This window comes from Carettochelys insculpta, chromosome 26 (assembly GCF_033958435.1).
Source record: "Carettochelys insculpta isolate YL-2023 chromosome 26, ASM3395843v1, whole genome shotgun sequence".
Lineage (NCBI taxonomy): Eukaryota > Metazoa > Chordata > Testudines > Carettochelyidae > Carettochelys > Carettochelys insculpta.
Genome location: NC_134162.1, coordinates 11,355,855 through 11,375,211, shown reverse-complemented (window position 1 = coordinate 11,375,211; position 19,357 = coordinate 11,355,855). Strand labels below are relative to the sequence as shown.

Sequence of the window (19,357 nt, the reverse complement as noted above, 5' to 3'; positions counted from 1 at the left end):
CTACGCTTGTGTGGCAAGCAGTGAAGAGGGTGCCAAATGTGAAGCTACATTGCTATCTACAACAGATACCCAAACCTGCTCTTCTGCACAGGTATGACAAATGTAATCAATTCACCGCAAACACCCTGCAATAAAGACAAAAGGAATCTCTCTGCATCCAGTTCTTCCCATACAAACACATTTCCCATCTGCTGGCTTTTACTTGTCATTGTCTGAAACAGACAATGGAGGGAGAAAAGGTATACTTCATAGAGAATCTGATATGGACACACATGACCTACTTATCATGAGCACTGACACCTGGTTTGTGTGTGTTCTTCTGTAATTAAATCACCTCTATAACATTTCTTAACTCTTTTCCACCCTGTTCAATCTAACCCAAATGGAACAGGAAATTAACTTTAACAGAAAGTAATGCCTGACTAGCTTTTAAGTAACTGAAAATGGGTATTGTAAGTACCATCGTTTTTCTTTCATATTAAGGGTATGATCTCAAGATTACACACCCGTCTAATAACTGCCACAAACACTATTATCTAGTATTTTATTGCTTAGACTGTAACCTTAAAATAACACATTAAGAAACGCATTAATGGATAGATGCAGATGAGCAATCTTATTTTCCATTTTCTAATCTATTCAGAGTTTCTAACACATTTGTGAACACTTTTGTGGCCAGACAAACGGAGGATTGAGACTTAAAAACAAAAACACAAAGATGTTTCTATATCTGCAGAAAAGAGCTTAAGATACTTTCAAATACAAGCTAACATTTCATTTGTTTCACAAGGCAGAAATCTTCCACTACTTGCCAACAAATATTAATAAAATTAGGCTGAATATAAAGGTATGTATAGCTGTAAGGGTTAGATTTGTAGTATGGGTTTGTTTTATAAACCATGAGATGAGAAGTGTATATTAAAGACAGAATCTACTCTTTACTTGATCACTGAACACTCAAGAGAAACAAAAATTAGGGCTCACATGAGATTTAATATTTTTAAGATCACACATATTATTAATCCTGGGCTAATCAAGTATGCTCTCCTGAGACATGGCCATGCCCAGCAATTCAGACAGGAAAAAGGATAAACACTGCATTGCCATACTGCGAGGAAGTGATGTCAGGGATACTGGCTAACACACTGAAGCGTTCTAGTGCCCTCCTTCTTCATCTTCCAACAAAGGTCACTGCAAACAGGATTAGAGAGACAGACTGCTCCTTGTCCACAGGGCAGTGTGAGGATTCCAATACTGCAAAGCCCCCAAGTGGCTTTTTTGGTTTACTTGTTTGTCAGCTCACCTCTTCGTTTTCAATCTTGAGTGTAGATAATCTAGACTGCAGTTGCTGGCATCTCTGCACGAGCTCACTCTGAACTGGCTGCTGGGCACATATCTGGGACACCTGTAACAAGCAGCACCGTTGATAAAGTCACAGTACATTCAACACCCAAGAAAATCATTATTGTGGTACAGTATTAAGCAGCCGATACATCAATAATGATAGTTTTAGTGCTTGAGAAGTCTCTGAATTTATGCCAAATAAAGCTATGACCCACATTTTACTGAATTACAATTCTCAACCCCGATAGTCAAAAGTGAAGGGAGGGGAAGAAAAAAAAATATTAGGAAAAACTGAGTAAAAGAAACAGTCACCTTCAATGAGCTGAAACATTGGACTTGCACTAGATACCATAGCTAGAACAGAAACCAGTGGCTTCAATGGGAGCTCAATCAGGTAATGGCGGGAGAGAATTTAACCCTACATATCAAGTACAGGTTGAACCTCCATAGTTCAGCACCCTCAGGATCTGACTGATGCTGACCCGAGAATTTGCTGAAGTACAGGTGGGTGTCAATATTGTCTAGCAGCATTACTAACACTTTCACTGCTTATTGGGCTCTTAGAAGACATTTGGGGTAAATTACAGCTGAACAGTAGAGAACACCAAGAGCCAGGACTGGTGGCTGGAAATACACTTTATAGAACCGTGGGAACTTGGCCGTACCCATGATAAGTGGTTGTCCGGCTAACTAAAATCATACCCAATTATGGGTGTTCCTGGACTAGAGTGTGCTAGACCAGAGGGGTTCAACCTGTACTTTGAAAATGGAAAAAGCAGATTTATCTTGTCCACCAGAGCTATCTACTATTCCCAAAAATTACAGCCTGGATTACATGTGATTACTACATCACAGCAGGACGAGCACCTGGTTTGATAAACACGGGGTTCTTTTCACATTGGTAAGAATGCTCACATTTTGCAATCACACAGCAGCCATGCTCTTGGGAAAGAATGAACTGCTGGTATCACAGCAGAAAGCTTCTCTCTCTTAAGGCTAATGTTGCCAACCAAGCCACATATGTATACAAAAGTAAATTTCATGCATACAGGACCATACCAATAATTTTCAGAGAGCTATTTAAATCTTCTTCACACAGACTTGAAACATCAAGTCAGCAGGACACCATCAATCCTTACCACTAGGGATATGTTGGGGTAATGAAGTTGTGTGACTAAAAGAAGAGTTGCTGGGTAACAGTCCTTTTTGCTGTCCTAGGGACTCTAATCTGTGTATGACTTGCCAACTCAGGGTTTTCCAATATTCTCTTCCCTCCTGTCAATCACTTAAGAAAGAGACAGACAGCTTTAAGATGTGTCTGGACATGTCAGAATAAAAGCACACTCTGGACACCAGGAAGCATCTCTGTAGCCTTTCCACCCTGTTCACTAAGCAAATCTATATATCCAGCCAACTAATCTACATCATTACACTACATGCAAGTCCTATGTAGATCACTGAGCTGCCTTCAGATTGGTCCCAGATATGCAGATGCAATGGACCAAGCTGTCAGGCAATACATTTTCATTGCCAAAAATGAAAAACCTTCAATTGCCTCATGTCACCATAAAATGTGTAAAGCATCACAAACCATTTGTGGTCCAGGACTACACAGTCAAACACCTCATAAAACTGCATTTTAAATTGCTTCTCTCACTGTTTTCTTTCAGGCAGTAGCAGAGTTCTGAATAGCTCAGTGCTCCCTGAGCCCCAGCAAGAAGAGAAGTTTGTTTTACTACAAATTGAATCCTTTCAATTTAAGTAAATGGGATGGAGATTTCTGTGCATGTTTACAGAGCTAGACCAGAGGGAGGGAGATAAACTGACCATGTCACCCATGTGGGGCTGAAACTCAAACTTCATGGGTGGGCAGAAGACATTGTTGTACATCTCCATGAGGCGCTGCTTGTCACTGTTGGCATCCAAGTTCTCTACTGCATTTTCAATGGCATCCAGGCCCTCATGCTTTGACTGCTCCAGGTTCAGCTCTGCAGACAGGAAGGTCCTGAGAGCTCTGCTGAGGCTGGCGTGGTATCCCAAGTCACAGCACTGCTGGAAAAAAAAAGAAGGCACAAGGCTAAATGAATAAAAAGTCTAAAACTCAATAGTCTTTGGGCAGGGACAAGCCCAGCAGACAGCAAGTCACAGATTCAAAGTGGTTCTCTGATGATGGACACTCATCTCACACCCAAAGCATTGGTCTCAACCACTGTGTTCTCAGAGATCTGCTAACACAAGACAGTCAATGAATTCCAACTCTGTTATTACAAATGGCCTCCTTAATACCCTCCTACAGTTTCAACCAGATACACTAGACCTCACTGACTGTACTAAGCTGAGACAGAGTGTTGCTGTGTGCTGCTAAAATTTCACATGGAAGAGTTCATGAAGGAATTCCAAAGTAGTCTTCGCCTAGCTCACAGATGCAACCGACTGCTCCTGGTAGCACCCTGAAAGTCTTAGACAAAAGGCACTCTGTTCAAGTATTCTAACCCCACCAGGCACTATGTTCCAGACTCACAGAAACAATAAGCTGGTGTCAGTTGAACATCCACACAACTGAGCAGGACACCTATTATAAATACTGCTTCCAGGGACTCCTGCTTTCCACAGAGGCATTCCAAAAAAAGTACCAGGAAGCCCAGTTTTCACAGATGGGTGCTTTAACATGTTGTCCAAATTTTGTATTGAGGTGCTCAAAATCAATACCCAGCTAAGTAAGCGGCTCTTAAAATATCTAAATGACAATTGGCTCCGAGGATCAATTCACTGCATTTCTGACAGTCTTAGTTCACCATGAGTAACTGAGAGAAAGACCACAGGACTTCTGCCATGCTTGAAGCACAACAGTGCCCCCCAAAATGCACAGCTCAGATGGTTTCATTGCTAGGGTGAGCAAAAGTGAACAAAAACCACCAGGAAAAAGAAGGCCATAGGCAAGCATATTTATTGGCTGTTCCGAACATTCGCATGACATCACTGAAAACCAATCAGGCAGCCTCATCCGCACCCCTGTCTTCAGAGCCAACTCCTAATATTTCATAAGGAAGAGAAGCTCTTTTCGTTACTTGATCAGAAAGAGCATGGATTTTACAGACAAACCAAGAGAGCTAGAAAAATGTCCATCTTCCAGGAATCGCAAGCGACATTAAATATGCCAGGAGGATATCCAAGAAGAAAGAGACCATCTGCTTGATTGCAATGCTGTTCTGTAAGCAAAAATGATAGAATCTCCTCCTCCCCTGTCATTTGGGTCTCATCATCGTCCTATTGTAAGTAAATGCCTTCAAAGAGAAAGACACAGACCCTGCTCCTCCCCTGCTTTTTACAAGACTTCTGTCACAGAATGCTACTACATGCCTGGGTAATGTGCCAACAGACTGTGGCAGGTGTGGAGCTCTTGTAAAAAAAAGAGTAGCAGTCTCTCTGACTTAACTGGAGTCAGAGAATTAAAGGACATTAAATTCAGTCAGAAAGAACAAAAACGTCAACAACAGAAACAAAAGCAGCTTGATCAAGAATTTGCACGTGCAGGGACATTCTCTGGTGAAGAGCCATTCAAGCTATTGCTGGTTTGCAGGCACATTAAAATTCCATGTCTCACACACTGAAATTTGAGAGAAGTCAGATCCAGTAGGACCAACAGACCAATGAGGAGGATCCGCTCAGAGTGCTTAGAGTGACTGACACTTATTCTGCTTAAAAAGTGGGTCAGTCTGCCACACAGCCTAGACATACTCAAGTTCATTGCCAGAGCCGGTGCCCATTTCTCAAATTACACCAGCATGCATGTGTATCTGAGAGAAGGACGGAGCTTACACCAGAGGGATTCTCTCAAAGGACTGGAAAATAAAATAAAAAAAGATATAATATTTCATATCCCACCACCATGAGAACTCAGGACAACTCGATTAAGATAGCAGCTTCTTCCTGCTTTCCTTTATAGGAGGTGGCGGCAGAACATGGTCAGCCCTCTCTGTCACTTTAACATTTTAAAGCGTTCAGAATACCATATTTGTAAGTGTCAGTCTCACTGGCCTTTTCTGGGTTATATAAATGTTTGATGGAAACATTCTCCCAGGAAATCAATTTTTTTATAAGAATTTAATGATAGCTCATCCAAATTCATTTCTCAACAAGACAGCTGTTAACCCTTTGCCAGCAAGTAGCCCTCGAACAACGCCAGGATACAAAATCAAGGAAAGACAACATTGCTTTAAAATTCCAGTTTGTTTCTTTTTGTGGGGGAGGAGGAGAAATAGAAGGTGTTTGTGTTATTTTGGGTATAGCTGCAAGGGAAAAGGAAAAGCTCTAGTTCTTGTTGCGAAAGCAGAAATCTGTTGATTCCCAGCATTGTAAAGCCACCCAAAAAGCAGGCTGTCAGACACAGTCACTCACACATCCCGACTCCCTTTTCTTTTCAGCCTCAGTGGTCCTCTGGCTTTATCGAGAGAAAATGCAGATTGCACAAAGGTCTCACAGACAGCTCGAACAGGTCTTCTCCCTTACAGCAACTTCTCCATTAGTGCAATAATTTCATTAAAATTAAGGACCTGCCTCATCAGTCATGCCAGTTGCAAACAGAACCACCAATGTATGTCTGGCATAGCACACTATTCTGAACTCACCATTATTTCTACAGATGTGTTTCAGCATTACGGTTCAGATCCTGTGCGTTTTGTTAACAGAAACTGTCAGAGTTGGTCAAAAGACTCATCTGCTTTTATGTGAAGATGCGATCTGTCGACAGAAGTCTTGTCAGAGCATCTCTTCCGACAGTAACTTCTACAGACAGATGCTTCTAGTGCAGACGTAGCCTCAGTGAAACTTCAACAGGGCTTTACCATTTCTACATTGAAGTCTCCTTATTAAGCACTGCAATTTAGAAAGTTAGACCTGGAAGTAAACTCTGTATCCAGCTTTGTCACTATTCACTAAGTGAACCAGCAAGTCCCTTCAGCTATGCGTCTTGCCCCCCTCTGAAGAAACAGGAGCCGATAATGCTTACCCAGTCCTTCTTAAACACTGGAGCAGCTACAGATAAACGTTCCATACACATTAAATATGAACTTTGCACAGTTAATCAAGGGGCCAGAGGGTTAACTATCGCAGTGTATGTGAACATGGCCAAGACTATAGCCATGTGACCTATCGTGTTTTATCAAGGAATAGGGGGAAAAAATGAAGCGCCCCTGAAGCTGGTGTGCTTTCTGGCACCTGCTTATAGACTGGAGACAGCTGTGGCAACAGAGTAGCCAGAGTGCTCTTAGATGTTCCTGCTGGCAGGAGTCACCTACACCTCACCCATGAACTCCTTTGGATCTCCTTGGTGTTTAAAGAAGAGTTAAGGATGTATCAGGGAAATCTAAGCGTGTTCTGTGTGATTTTTCAATAAACATGCCTCATTGAGCACAAATGAAGATTGGCAGTCTGTTGGCCAACTGCTTTACAATAATTGCTTATACACTAGAATTGGATGTTTCAAAAGGAATTGACAAGAACTGGGTGCTCAAGTCCCAATGAACTTCAACGGGAACTGGGTGTCCAGATCCTTTAAAACTTCTTGGGTGAGTCTACACTTGCATTCCTCTTTCGAAAGAGGTATGCAAATGAGGGAAATTGAAAATGCAAATGAGGTGCATATTTGCACATCTGGCACCTCATTTGCACATTCTTGTTTCAAAAGAAGAAAACCACTGCAGATGTTACTCTGTCAAAAAGTAAACCCCATCTTACAAATAATCCTTCTTCCCTTTTTTATGGGAAGAAGGATTCTTTCGAAGATGGGGTTTACTTTCAAAAGGGCAGCGTCTACACTGGTTTTCTTCTTTTCAAAGAAGCTCTTTTGAAACAAGAATGTGCTAATGAGGCGCCACATGTGCAAATATGCACCTCATTTTCATACCTCTTTCGAAAGAGGAATGGAAGTGTAGCCACAGCCCTAAAGACAGACAGATGGGGTTATAATGGAAATGCTGGGTGCCCCACAGATACAAACAGCATTGTCATGATGCCCCACACAGCATGACCACCCTCCTTATTATAGCTGTACCTCCAAACAAGAGCTTTAAAAAAATCTTTTAGCATAAGAAGAAAGAGCAATAAAAAAAAAAAAATCAAATACTGATATCTTGCAGCAAGAGTGCAGCTAAGGTAGCCAGCTAGCTGAATAAATGACCAGAGGACATTGATCAGTGATGAGGAATTAATTCTATTGTTTAACCCTCACCCCACACCCACCCACTCACCCTCCTCCAAACAATTTCCCCCAGGGCTCAGGAAAAATTATTTTAACTACTATTACAGGGAATCATTACCGTTGCCATCGAGAAATGCAACCATGTGGGATCCAACAGCAACCAGACTTGATGAGCAAAATGAATTCAATGCAGCTAATGAGTCAATGTTGAGAGGCAGGTAGGAGCACTAACACACTAGAGGAAAACATCAATCAACACTAAAAAACTGGGACCAGCCAGATCTACACTACCTTACTCCAACACACAGGTGTGTGGGAAAAACCCACACCCTGAGCAATGGAGTTATAGCCACCTAATCCCCCATGTCAACAGAGCTGACAGCTATTGCCTCTCAGAGGTGGCTGCACTATGCTGATGGGAGCAGCTCTCCCATTGGTGTCAGAGCTGCAGCTACACCACTGGCAGGGAAACAAGCCCTGGATCATCTCAAACTCAAGTGGCTTTGAATTTCCAGCAAATGTCGATGTTAACATAGAGCTGAGCAATGGTTGCTGTTATTCAGTTTGTGTTGTTAATAAATTGAGTGCTAAGATAAACATGTTGAGCTACCACGCCTAGAAACCAAATTATTCTACCTAACTGCACAATGTGTACACAGAAGCTGCGGCAGAGCAACTACCCAGACAATGCTGCTTTATGATTATCTGCCCCAACCCTATGCTTGATGGGACTCTTCTGAGGGAGAGAATTCCTTTCTCACAGTCCATTTCCTTCGCTGAGACAACGATTGAACTCAGGGTGGGAATTAGCAGGAATGTTAGTGATACACACACCTTGCCACTGGGCACTGATCTCACACAAATCTTCTATTATGTAGTTCTAAGAGCAGCTGTTAGAAACACAGTACATTACTGTGGGCCTGTGTGGATTTGGATCAGTGGGAGGTCCTGGACACAGAAGAATGGATCTCTACATATCTCAGTGAACATTTTATACAGAGACACCATAATCTGAAAGTGAGACGATTTCAAATAATGAGTTAAATGCAGTTTGGGGAGCTACAGCTGCATTTGAGTCCTTCTGCCAATTGTTCTATGGTTTTCCAAAGTTCTCCTTTAAAAAAAAACACTTATGCTCTTGAGGATTTGCTTAAAACGATACATATAAAATCTAAAACAGATGAAGCTCTCTCTCTTTATAAAGATGGCTATATTCTGTGCCCATTGTACAAACTTCCCTTCCTTTTAACTCTCCCTTTGCCAAGCAACCATTTATGAAAAGCCTCCATAACTGCTTTGATACTATTTCCCCAACTTACAGCAAATGGGCTGTTCTGCACTTCATACAGACATGACTACAGGCCATCATTGCCAAGGCTACAAAAGATGCTAGCATAAAAGGGGTTAAAGAGGGAGATGAACACAGCAGAGTTAACAGGAGTGACATTCAAAACAGGCACCCAAGTAGCAGCACACTTACATCAATGAGATCAGACAGGTCATGGATATAATACTTGAACACAGATGCATTGGTGGCTTCCAAAGCCAGCAGATACTCATTTCTCGCCTTAATGGCCTTCAGTTTATTTTCCGTATATTTTGCTTGGCGCTGAAAAGAAACCAGAAAGAGTTCATTTTTTTTAAAAAAAAAGGACTTGGCAATAAAACAAGCTGTGCACATGAAACAATTGCAGCTCTCCTCTCAATACTCACTTCCCCTCATTTGGAAGCTAATTTTATCTAATAAAACTCAAAAGGTTTTATTTAAATCAGCACAGACTGTGCATCACAAAACCCTGTATTTTGGGCTTTACCTGCAAACTATCCACAAATGAAGAGTCAGTGTAGTCTTAAATTGTCTCACAAGGTTGTAAGAGGACCTTCAAACAAGCTGTCAGTTCAATCCACTTCCAGACCTGCAAGTCCTCTGAGTTACCTAAATTGCTAGAATATCAGGATCTGCTTAAGGAAAGAGCTAGTGATTCACATCTTCATATGTTTGTTTGCGTGCCTCCAGATAACCCAGGCCAGACCCACAGCACCTACAACATCAGTGATCAATTTAAAGCTGCTAATGATCTGGCTCCACATCTTGCTACCATGCTGAGGTTCAAAAGGCAATAACCTGCCCAATAGCAATTTAAGAAAAATATTTCCTACCTTCAAGTCTCACCTTATGAGGCTTCGAAGGGTCCTGTGGCACCTTAGAGACTAACAGAAGAGATTTGAGCATGAGCTTTCGTGAGCACAGACTCACTTCATCAGATGCTGGTCTTGGAAATCTGCAGATTTTCAAGACCAGCATCTGATGGAGAGTCTGTGCTCACGAAAGCTCATGCTGAAAACTTTTCTGTTAGTCTGTAAGGTGCCACAGGACCCTTCATTGCTGTTACAGATCCAAACTAACACAGCTACCCCTCCGATACTTATGAGGCTTGTCCTCTATGAATAATAAAGCTAATAACTAAATTTGGTTGCTGCCCTACCCAGCCTATTTATTGATGTCGTTAACCTCTGCATTTCCTAACGTTGCATCCTTAACCCTGCATCAGTGTGATATTTTGAATTTATGTACCACTAAAAGGAAAAAACTGAACAGTGACTTTGGTGGACAACTGCACAGCTCTTCTCCAGACACAATTTGTTACTTCAGTGACAGTGCTCATGTACCTTCTCCTTCATTTTCTCAATTTTCTTGACTGAGCTTCGCCGAACATGTTTCTCTTCAAATTTAACATTGGAAGTTGAGTCTGGGGAACGTGGAGTCTGTTTGTCCTCTTGCTTCACTGACTTCCCAATCTGCTTCTCTTCCTGTTTTTCTGCCTCCTTCAGTTTGCTCTGAGCACTGATGCTGTCAGCATTGTACATGTGGTAGGTCTTCATCACCTACAAGAGATATCACTCAACAGTCACATAGCAGCATGAGTTTGTATGCTCTGAGACAGATGTTGGACCTAAAAGGCAAACATGCTACATGCTGACAGATTTTATGGATGCCTCTTGAACATAAAATATCTACCTCAATTTCTTTCTCCAATAGATCTGAACTACTCAGACTGGAATAAGAACTGCACCCATGCAAACCCGTCACTTACAGCTACCTACACTATGTTTTTGCACACCAGCCATTTGCCACTGACTGCTGAAACCAGGACAAATCCCCAGTACAGGCTAGGCCCTAGGTGCGTAGAGATTTTATTCTGGAAGGATGGGTGGGGAAACCAAATGGACCTTTTGTCTTTAAAGCAAACTAATGTCATTCTACAGAGATCACGAACATAACTTCACGACGGCCAAAATCCCCTTCAAAAAAGAGAAGGCAAAAGGTAAAAGTTCCTTACCAAAAGTGGACTCAAAACAGCTACCCATTATCCCCAAAAGAAATATGCTTCACTGTCCAATAATCACAGCTCTATAGATTGCGGTATTTCATACATGCCACCAAATAATATTTAAGAGAACCTCCAGCAACCAGTTGATTGGCAACAGTTTCAGGTAGAAAGAAAAGCCCACACTGGGAAAGTTCTAATGATAACAAAACCTTCCTATCACAGAACAGAGACAGGGCCTGTTTATGCCTGAAACTGGAGTTCTCCGAATATTTCTGGAGTCCAACTGGGGTTATTATGCCTCTGCGATATTGAGCACTTTTTCCACAATGTAACTTTGGCCTCAATAAGATCCTCTTAATGGAAGTCAGAGGACTAATTTGTGGGCAGGGGGAGGGACGGCACAAAACTTATTTCCCTAAATTGGTTGCATGGTAGTTTTTGGACGTCCGCTTGGTTTCCAACATTTTTGAGCTTCAGTCTCAAAATTTAGTGAAACCACTCACTGGGGATGCACCAGTCTCATGCAGCCCTGAGTAAGTCAGTGGCTTGTCCCATTCATTTCACCAGCAATTGCCTATCACTTCTACAGATCAGACCCTAGATCCGTATTCAATTGATTTAAACAAAATTTGAGGTTTGCCAGGAGGATTTTTTAAAATTCCATAAAGCTAATAAAGGACCAGCTTATTCTCTTAATACAGTGTTTCCCAACATGCGGTCTGCAAGCCAGTACTGGTCCTTGGGGAAAAAAATACTGGCCCCTTTGAAAATATACAAATTATTGCTATGTGAATAAACGGTGAAAATTCATTCATTTTTCTTTTTTGTGTGTGTGTTTACATTTTTGGGCCACATAAAAAGGTACTGAAAAAAACTGGGTCCCAACTGTATTAAGTTTGGGAAATCCTGCTTTAGTGGACCTGAAGAGGATTGTACTACATAAGATAATTTAGCATATATATTTGTTTTCCTTGAAGTTTTCACTCCTATAGCGTTGAGGCCCACAACCTGTCCCTTTGCACTATTTGCTGAGAGACCAACAGCAGATCACTGCTTGCTGAGGCCCTGTTTGCTGGATCCAGTAGGAAAAGATGATGAGAGACTGGAATGGGTCCTAGGGAAAAAAGGTTCAGAGAAGAAAGCACTTTAAGTCAACAGCTGCATTTTAAGAAGAGTAGTGTGAAGAGAAACATTTGCATAAAAAATGGCTGATAAAAACCTCTTTCTAAAATCTAGCTACACAACTGCCAGGTTTTATGCATTATCCAAAGTACATCTGAACGTGTTAAGTCACAGAAGCCTCTGAGCGGATGGCTGGCATATCATTACCATTCATAGAGTAGGATATAAAGATTCATCTTTGTAAAGTAACAATGAGGTGTGCCTTTCTACGTATTTCATATATAAGATGAATTGGCCTGGAGGCTTCAAGCCTTGTAAAATTATTGTACAGATGTCCTTTAGCAATGACAAAAGGAAGATGATGCTGAGAGAGGCCAGTGATAGGCAACCTAGGCTAATAAGTGGGTCACATGAGTGGCCCTCCATCTTAGTAGACCACAAAATTATCATAATCAAGATGGTCTCCCGGGATAGGGCAGTTTTGTTAACTGCGCTCACGTATCTAGAATTTGTCAGGTCTGCCAGATGAACCACAGCTGCATTTTGACTGGATGCAGAGCAAGCACACAGCTCGCTCAGTCAATGCTGTGTGCCATCAGCACAGACCTCACTTCAACTTTGGTAATTCTGATAGGAAAAAAAATCTACCTGGATGGAAACTAGCAGAATCTGATAACCCTTTGCATGGGTAAGTGTATACAAAATGCCTTGTGGGTCACACACAGAACACTGACAGGTTGCGTGCAAAAGTTGCTACAGACTTTGAGAACCTGAGTTTTTGAAGTCCTCTTGTAGTTAAAATGGGGCATCTGAGACCTTGCTCCCTCAAAAGGCTCCCAAGAGAGATCTGATACAAGGTCTGTGCACACCATTTCTGATGGGCAAGCCCCAATCAGCTCAGACACAGATCTAGATCTCTTGGGTGCACCACCTTAGGCTTTGCAAGACTCCTAAGATCACGGTCTTTTGAGAGTTTCAGGTATCTCCAGAGTTGAAACCTGGAAAGGCAGAAGTGCACAATCAACATGAAAACTAAGGAGATGGGGGAATCACCACATACTTTAGTTTCAGAGAACAACTGCATCTAGATTTGGGTCAATTAGAAGAAAAGAAGAAAAGCGTCATTTCGTCTGAACTGGTTTATTCACCTTCAATTAAAAGAGTTTTGCACTGGAAGTAGTTTCATAAGTGGCCTTAAATGTTGTTAGAGTACAGGGCCCAGTGTTACAGTCCTGACTTCAGACCAATTCCCTTGGAAGCCCTTTGATTTTAGGATGCAGAATCACATCTGCGCATTTCACCTTAGTCTGAACTTGAACATAATTTCACTTAAGTGTGATGTATGTGCTCTCCTCGCTCAAGGATTGGCAAAGGTTCTCGGTTACAGAGAGAAGTCATATTGGTACCTCAGAGAGTTACAGTGTTACGAGTAAGACCTCCTGAATAATTTACACAAAGAGTTGCAACTAAAACATACACCTAGACTAGAAAGCAGGCATTTACAGTAGCTGTAAATTGCACAGAAGTCTATTTTCTTCTATTGCTGTACAGGGAGCAAGAGAAATTAATGAAATCCTAATTTCAATGGAATCCTGCTGACACCACCTCAGTGTCTCCTCCACTTTTGGCACTGAGGTCAGTGCTGACTCACTATGGCCAGCTGGGGTCAACAACAATCAAAAAGCAAGACTAATGTAACAGCAGGAAAAGGACCCAAAATTCTAGGCAACAAGGTAAATAAAACAGATTTTCAGAGGCATATGCCAGAGATTCACAGTTTTCTTTCTCCCTGTTTTCCAATTCAAAAGTTTGCATTGTGAATTTTCTTTGTGACACTGAAAATGAAGTAGTGTTGCATTAAGCATCAGTTGCCTTACTGGCTAGTCTGGAAGATAATAGCTTTACAAAGTTTGTGAACGATCCAGAAACTTTAGACATGGAAAGTTGGAAGAATGGTAAAATACAATTTCTTTCAGCAAAATATGCCCCAGGAAATTAAAAAGTTGCATTAAATTAATGGTGATCAGTTGTGTCAGACAGCAAATTCCTAAGGCTGGTGTACAAGATTTTAGATTGAGGATCTATGTTCCCTGTACGCTGAGCACTTGAGCGGCCCACCCAGGAGAGATTCAGGTGCTGCCCAGCTGATTAGCAGAGCGCCCACAGCTGACCACAGCCAGCAACATTTTTCTATTGGTGGTGCATATCTGCACAGGTCTCAGTGCATAACAATATTGATTCCACACATGGAAGCAAAAAAAGCAGAAAACGTTGCTGAGGATGCAACTGCTAGACCTACCTTCCCCAGCTCATATAATTGCTAACTGACATGTAGACAGAGATGGCCTGTACCAGGCATACTGACAAAATGTGAACTTTCAAAAGACATGATTGCTGAGGGTCAGCAGGATCTCCAAGCACAATATTGCTGGTGACAACCTGCCGACCCTGAATTTATTTAATACATTATCTGTAATACACAACCTCGCTCATCTCACAGAATACGGACTCAGTTACGAAGGTCAGTAACTACTTGAGCACATAAAGACCCCAAGTCTCATTGTCAGTGCTATATCTGAATGCTGACATTTTGCCACAAAAATAAGTGGAATATGGTGACATGACTGAATGCAAAACTAGACTGAACTCTACTCATTTGATCTGAGAGAGCAACAACTGAGCATATTAAACATTTGAAGTTTATACAAAACATTATTTCAGGCCTGAGATGTATATGACGAGCGCTGCTCGTGTCAATGGCCTCCAAGAACTTCTTTGCATAGGACTGCATGCAATCTGTGAATCCCCGTGAATGATTCATCTAGTTTTGAGACTGTTGCTCATCACTTCTGCAAACTGGGCACCTGATCAGAAAACAGGCAGTTTAGACAAGCTGTTTTTTCACAGTTAGTCCACTGATTCCTGTAAGTTATTCAGTTAAGGCTGTCACACTGGAGAAAAGGCAACTGCATCGGAACTGAACACTATACCATTTTGAATGCGAGTTCTATAGACATGCCATTTCCTATTTCCATGAATACATGACCCCAAAAGAAACAAGGCAGGGAGTTTGCTCTGATTTACTTGAAATTGGAAGTGACTGTTATCTTTTAGGCAGACAGTAGTAAACGCAGGTCCTATGCAAATGCATTTCTGCAAGCTCCAACTACAGTCATGATCTCTTGGCCAAACAATCAACATCCCAAACCAAATTACTGCAGGACAAATGGGCACAAGCTCCCTAGAATCAATAGGGTGTGCTTATGGCCCCACGAATTTAACATTCTTGTTCACTCATTTAGCTAGTGGCACATTATTTGTGGCAGAAACGACAAGAAATTTGAATGACTGGTAATTATGTCTGATCCACTTAGAAAGAGCTACTTTATAGTATGGTGGGGGTGGGAATTGCTCCCTTTGTATTCTTGTTAAGAATATGTAGTAAAGGGATGATCTGAAATTTAAAAAAATAAAATTAATTTCCGGTCTCTGGCAGGAATGCCAAGATGATTCCAGCACTAATAGATTATTCATCACTGGGATGCTTAGTAAAGACTGATTGAAAGGTTTTTTTGAATGAAGAGTGCTTTAAGATAAAAGTCATTGAACTAAGTATTGGGGGAAGTTAAGAAATTGGTGTCCTCAGCATGCATATACTGGTAGGCAAGTTCCCCATGGGAGTCTGACCTTACCATCTGAAAATTTAAGTTAAATCAAAATATTTGAGGAGACAAGCATTTGAAGGCAGGCCCCTTTTCAGCTATGTCTTTACCCATACACAACATATGAGAGAGAAAAAAACAAAACCTAGATTAAGCCAGCAAAGGAGAGGCCATTCCTATGATGTGATCCGGTTGCATAATTTATAGTGCCAGGTTTATGCTTAGCATTACTTTGATTCAAAGAAAAAAAAGGCAGTAAATATCCCTGCCCCACAAAGCAGTGCTGGACATCTAACACATTCGAGACCATGTCATGCAATCCCTGTTAGCAAAATTTAGCTGGAATGCCTACGGATTCCATCACACTGCTATTTAATGGTCATTGCTTGGAATTGCTGTTAAGCAATAGGTCTTCCCCATGGATAAGCTTGCTGATCCAGTAACACTAACTGCTGCCAGCAAAGAGCGGGAGAGAGATAAACCAAAAACAGCCCCCACTCTCCTGCATGAGAATGCGGAACAATATCACTAAGTCAGTGTTCCCCAATTTTATTTAGCCAGAGAACCCTTTTAAACTTGAAAGAATTTTGCATAACCCCTAACAGTCTTATATATTGTTTAACCCCTGCCCCCAGCCCAAACCAATCCCACACCCCTCCCCGGGATTAACCCACCTCAGCCCCAAACTGGCCCCCGGGACTAACCCATCCACCCAAAGAGGCCCCCAACCTAACCTCGCCTGAACAAACTCCACCTGAGTTAGCTCCTCCCATTACCTCACCCAACACGGTGGACCAACCTACCTTAGCCACTGCTGCTCCTCTGACGCTAGTCCTGAGGACTTGATTTCATCGGCTGCCCTATGGCAACATGAGAAGCCAGTTGCAGCCAGTGAAAGGCAAGGACAACACAGGAATCGGAAGACCCGTCTGGCTCCGCTTCCAGATAGCCATTGTCTCCCCTTGCCCCAACCCCATTGCACATGCACTGGCTACTTTAAAAGTGAGAGGTTCTCTGCACCTCCTTGCCCTGCTACTGCTGAAATAATGTAACTAAATTCAGTTGGTTTAAAGGACTGGGTCCCTGCCAGCCGTTAAACCAATTAAATTTAGTTCGACTGTTTCAGCAGTAGCAGGGCAGGGAGCCCCAGGAGGAGTCACATCGCAGGTTGCCAGCCCCTGATCATTAGTCTTGCAGAACCTTTATTTTCATTTTGCAGAACACCATTTGGGAAACACTGCACTAAGTTATCTGGCCAGTAGATTATCCTCAGCAGCTATGTTTGTGCTACAGTACTACAATGCCATACTAAATACTGCAGCACCAAGAACCCTGGCATGCACTGAATTCTTTTTGTCTTCCCTCTCTGATCTCTACTTCTTTCTTAAAGTAAGCTCAAAGTTATACATCTCTCATAGAAACTAATGGCTTTAGTTTTAGACACATCTAAGAGAAACTGATGGCATTCTAAACTTTAGGCTTTAATGCTTCAGTGCTCAACTCCCTCATGTGGGGTTTTGCTGGTATACATAATTTCAGGGAAACACTCCTCCTTTCTGTAACATTAGCCATTAATATCCATGCTCCACCCTAGGGTCAATATGTTCTGACTTTCAAACAAACACATTCCTGAAACATCTCTTCAGGGAGAAGAAGGTTAAGGGAAAGAATTTACACCACAATATGTCATCGACCCAGATCATTAGGCAAAAACCCAAGGTGTTCTGTGCAACAGCTCCACAGCAAAAAAAACAAAACAAAAAAAAAAGTTTGATGGGCCTGTGTCTAAAGCAGAAGCAATACTAACAAATGCGGGAAAGAACAGATTTAATCAACAGCAAAAACTCATTTCTTTCAGCTGCGCAAGGAGGAAAGCCTCAGAACAGCAGGCGAGCTTTATGAACATATTTCTCCTCCTTCCCCAGGCAATGCCTTCTCCTTGGAGTCTGTGCTGCATAAACTGCAGAACGGAAAGGACAGATGGTAACTATCTCCCTGGTGTCCCTTATTTTTTTGGAACACAGGCAGATCACGTGTACGCTGTGGTCTTTCCCTCTGAAATTACACATCTCTTTTTCTGCAGCAAGAAAAATTTGTACTTTTCCTCAAGTCAGCAAATACAATCATAAAGCTTGTCTGACTCCTGTAGAAGATATCCTCTTAAATTCTTTAGAGATTTCTTAACCCTCATTCTCCTCCGCAATGCCTCTGCAGCTGGTAGCAGGCACTTCTTGGAACGGGATGCAACTATCAATGACTTCAGTGCAGCACTGAATCATTGAGAAATGGCAAAACTGTTGGAAAAAGGACCTGGATGGATGAATTACCCCACAAAAATGGGAATTGACTGGGGGGGAGGGGATCAGCAACCTCAATCTGTAGCACAATAAAAGCTATTTTCTTTAAGATACTGTCTGAAGGGTGCCTCAAATGCATCAGGCTGAAAACTATATGAAGATGGAATTAGGGGATAAATGCTGGAGAAATTGTGGTTAGTGAGGAGATTTTTAATGTTGGAGATGTCCAGTCAAAGAGTACTGAGATGTACAGGTTGAACCTCTCTAATCTGGAACTCTCTCATCCAGCAACCTCCATCATCCAGCATGATTTTAGTTAGCCAGGTGACCATTTATGGGTGTGACCAAGTTTCCTGAGGTCCCATGAAGTTTAACAGCCACCAGTTCTAGCTCTCAGTGTTCTGTGCTGTTATTGAACTGTAATTTACCACTGAATGTCTTCTAAGAGCACACTAAGGAGTAAAACTGTCAGTAATGTGCTAGATAATATTGACCTCTCGTGGTCTGGTGAATTCTCCCACTTGGCACAAGTCAGATCCTGAGGGTACTGGAATAGAGAGGTTCAACCTGTTCATCTAACCAAATATCACAAATTACTGAATACTTGTTACTAATGATCCTTTGGTAAAAATCTCTTGGGACTTTCTACAGGAAAGAGTCACATCATAATAATAATAATAATAACAACAACATCTGGCAGCCATCCAGACACTGGTAACTTCTGCTGATTAACCCTAAAAAACAGTTTAAAAAAAAGTGAGGTGGTTGTAATAAAACTGACTTACCAATTACATACCCAGCCAAATAGAGCCCAAAAAAAAAAAAAAAAGAAGTTGCATGTTCAGTTACCATTTATTCAAGACTCAAAAACTAAAAAACAGAACAGTGCTTTTTTTTTTAAAAAAAAAAAAATTTCAACATCTGATCGACAAAACCTGGACTGTTAAATGTGTGACTGGAGAATTCACTATATTTAATAAAATTGCTAGTGATCAACTATTGTGGGAATTGTGAAGATACTACTCTAACAGGGTCACGCCCTGTTAGGGAAATCCAACAACTACAATTGCTGTTTAATGCTTCTCTAAACAAAAGTTCATTGTTGCAATAACTGCATTGTCTCTGCTACTTATATGGAGGGGATTTGTAAAGCTCTTCGAACTTCCCAAATAATTTAACACACAAACAAAATGAAAGAAATGGGAAACGATCAAGGCAGAATGTGGCTCCAGAAGGGAAATGTGAAAGTATAAGGATGAAAGAGTCAAAAAGAAAACGTCCACACTGAGAGAGGAAAGCAGAGTTTCTTGCATTGGAATGAAAATCCGTGAAAAGTTTCCCAAGCCACAGCAGGGTGTGTGGCAGGCCCACAGGAGAAAACATTTAATGCATCTCTCTGTT

General features: G+C 41.6%; 1 protein-coding gene across 3 annotated transcripts in view; it reads right to left on the bottom strand.

Moving 5' to 3' along the window:
• Positions 1-19,357, bottom strand: part of SRGAP2 (SLIT-ROBO Rho GTPase activating protein 2) — a 196,833-nt gene that overhangs the window by 48,702 nt on the left and 128,774 nt on the right. For 2 of the 3 annotated variants that reach the window (XM_074977234.1, XM_074977236.1), the window contains 4 exons: positions 10,214-10,429; positions 9,024-9,152; positions 3,172-3,396; positions 1,304-1,405 (listed from right to left, as the gene is read on the bottom strand). In XM_074977234.1, coding sequence (XP_074833335.1) covers positions 1,304-1,405; positions 3,172-3,396; positions 9,024-9,152; positions 10,214-10,429 — 672 coding nt within the window. The remainder of the gene's footprint in view (positions 1-1,303; positions 1,406-3,171; positions 3,397-9,023; positions 9,153-10,213; positions 10,430-19,357) is intronic. The other variant, XM_074977235.1, reaches the window with a different exon arrangement.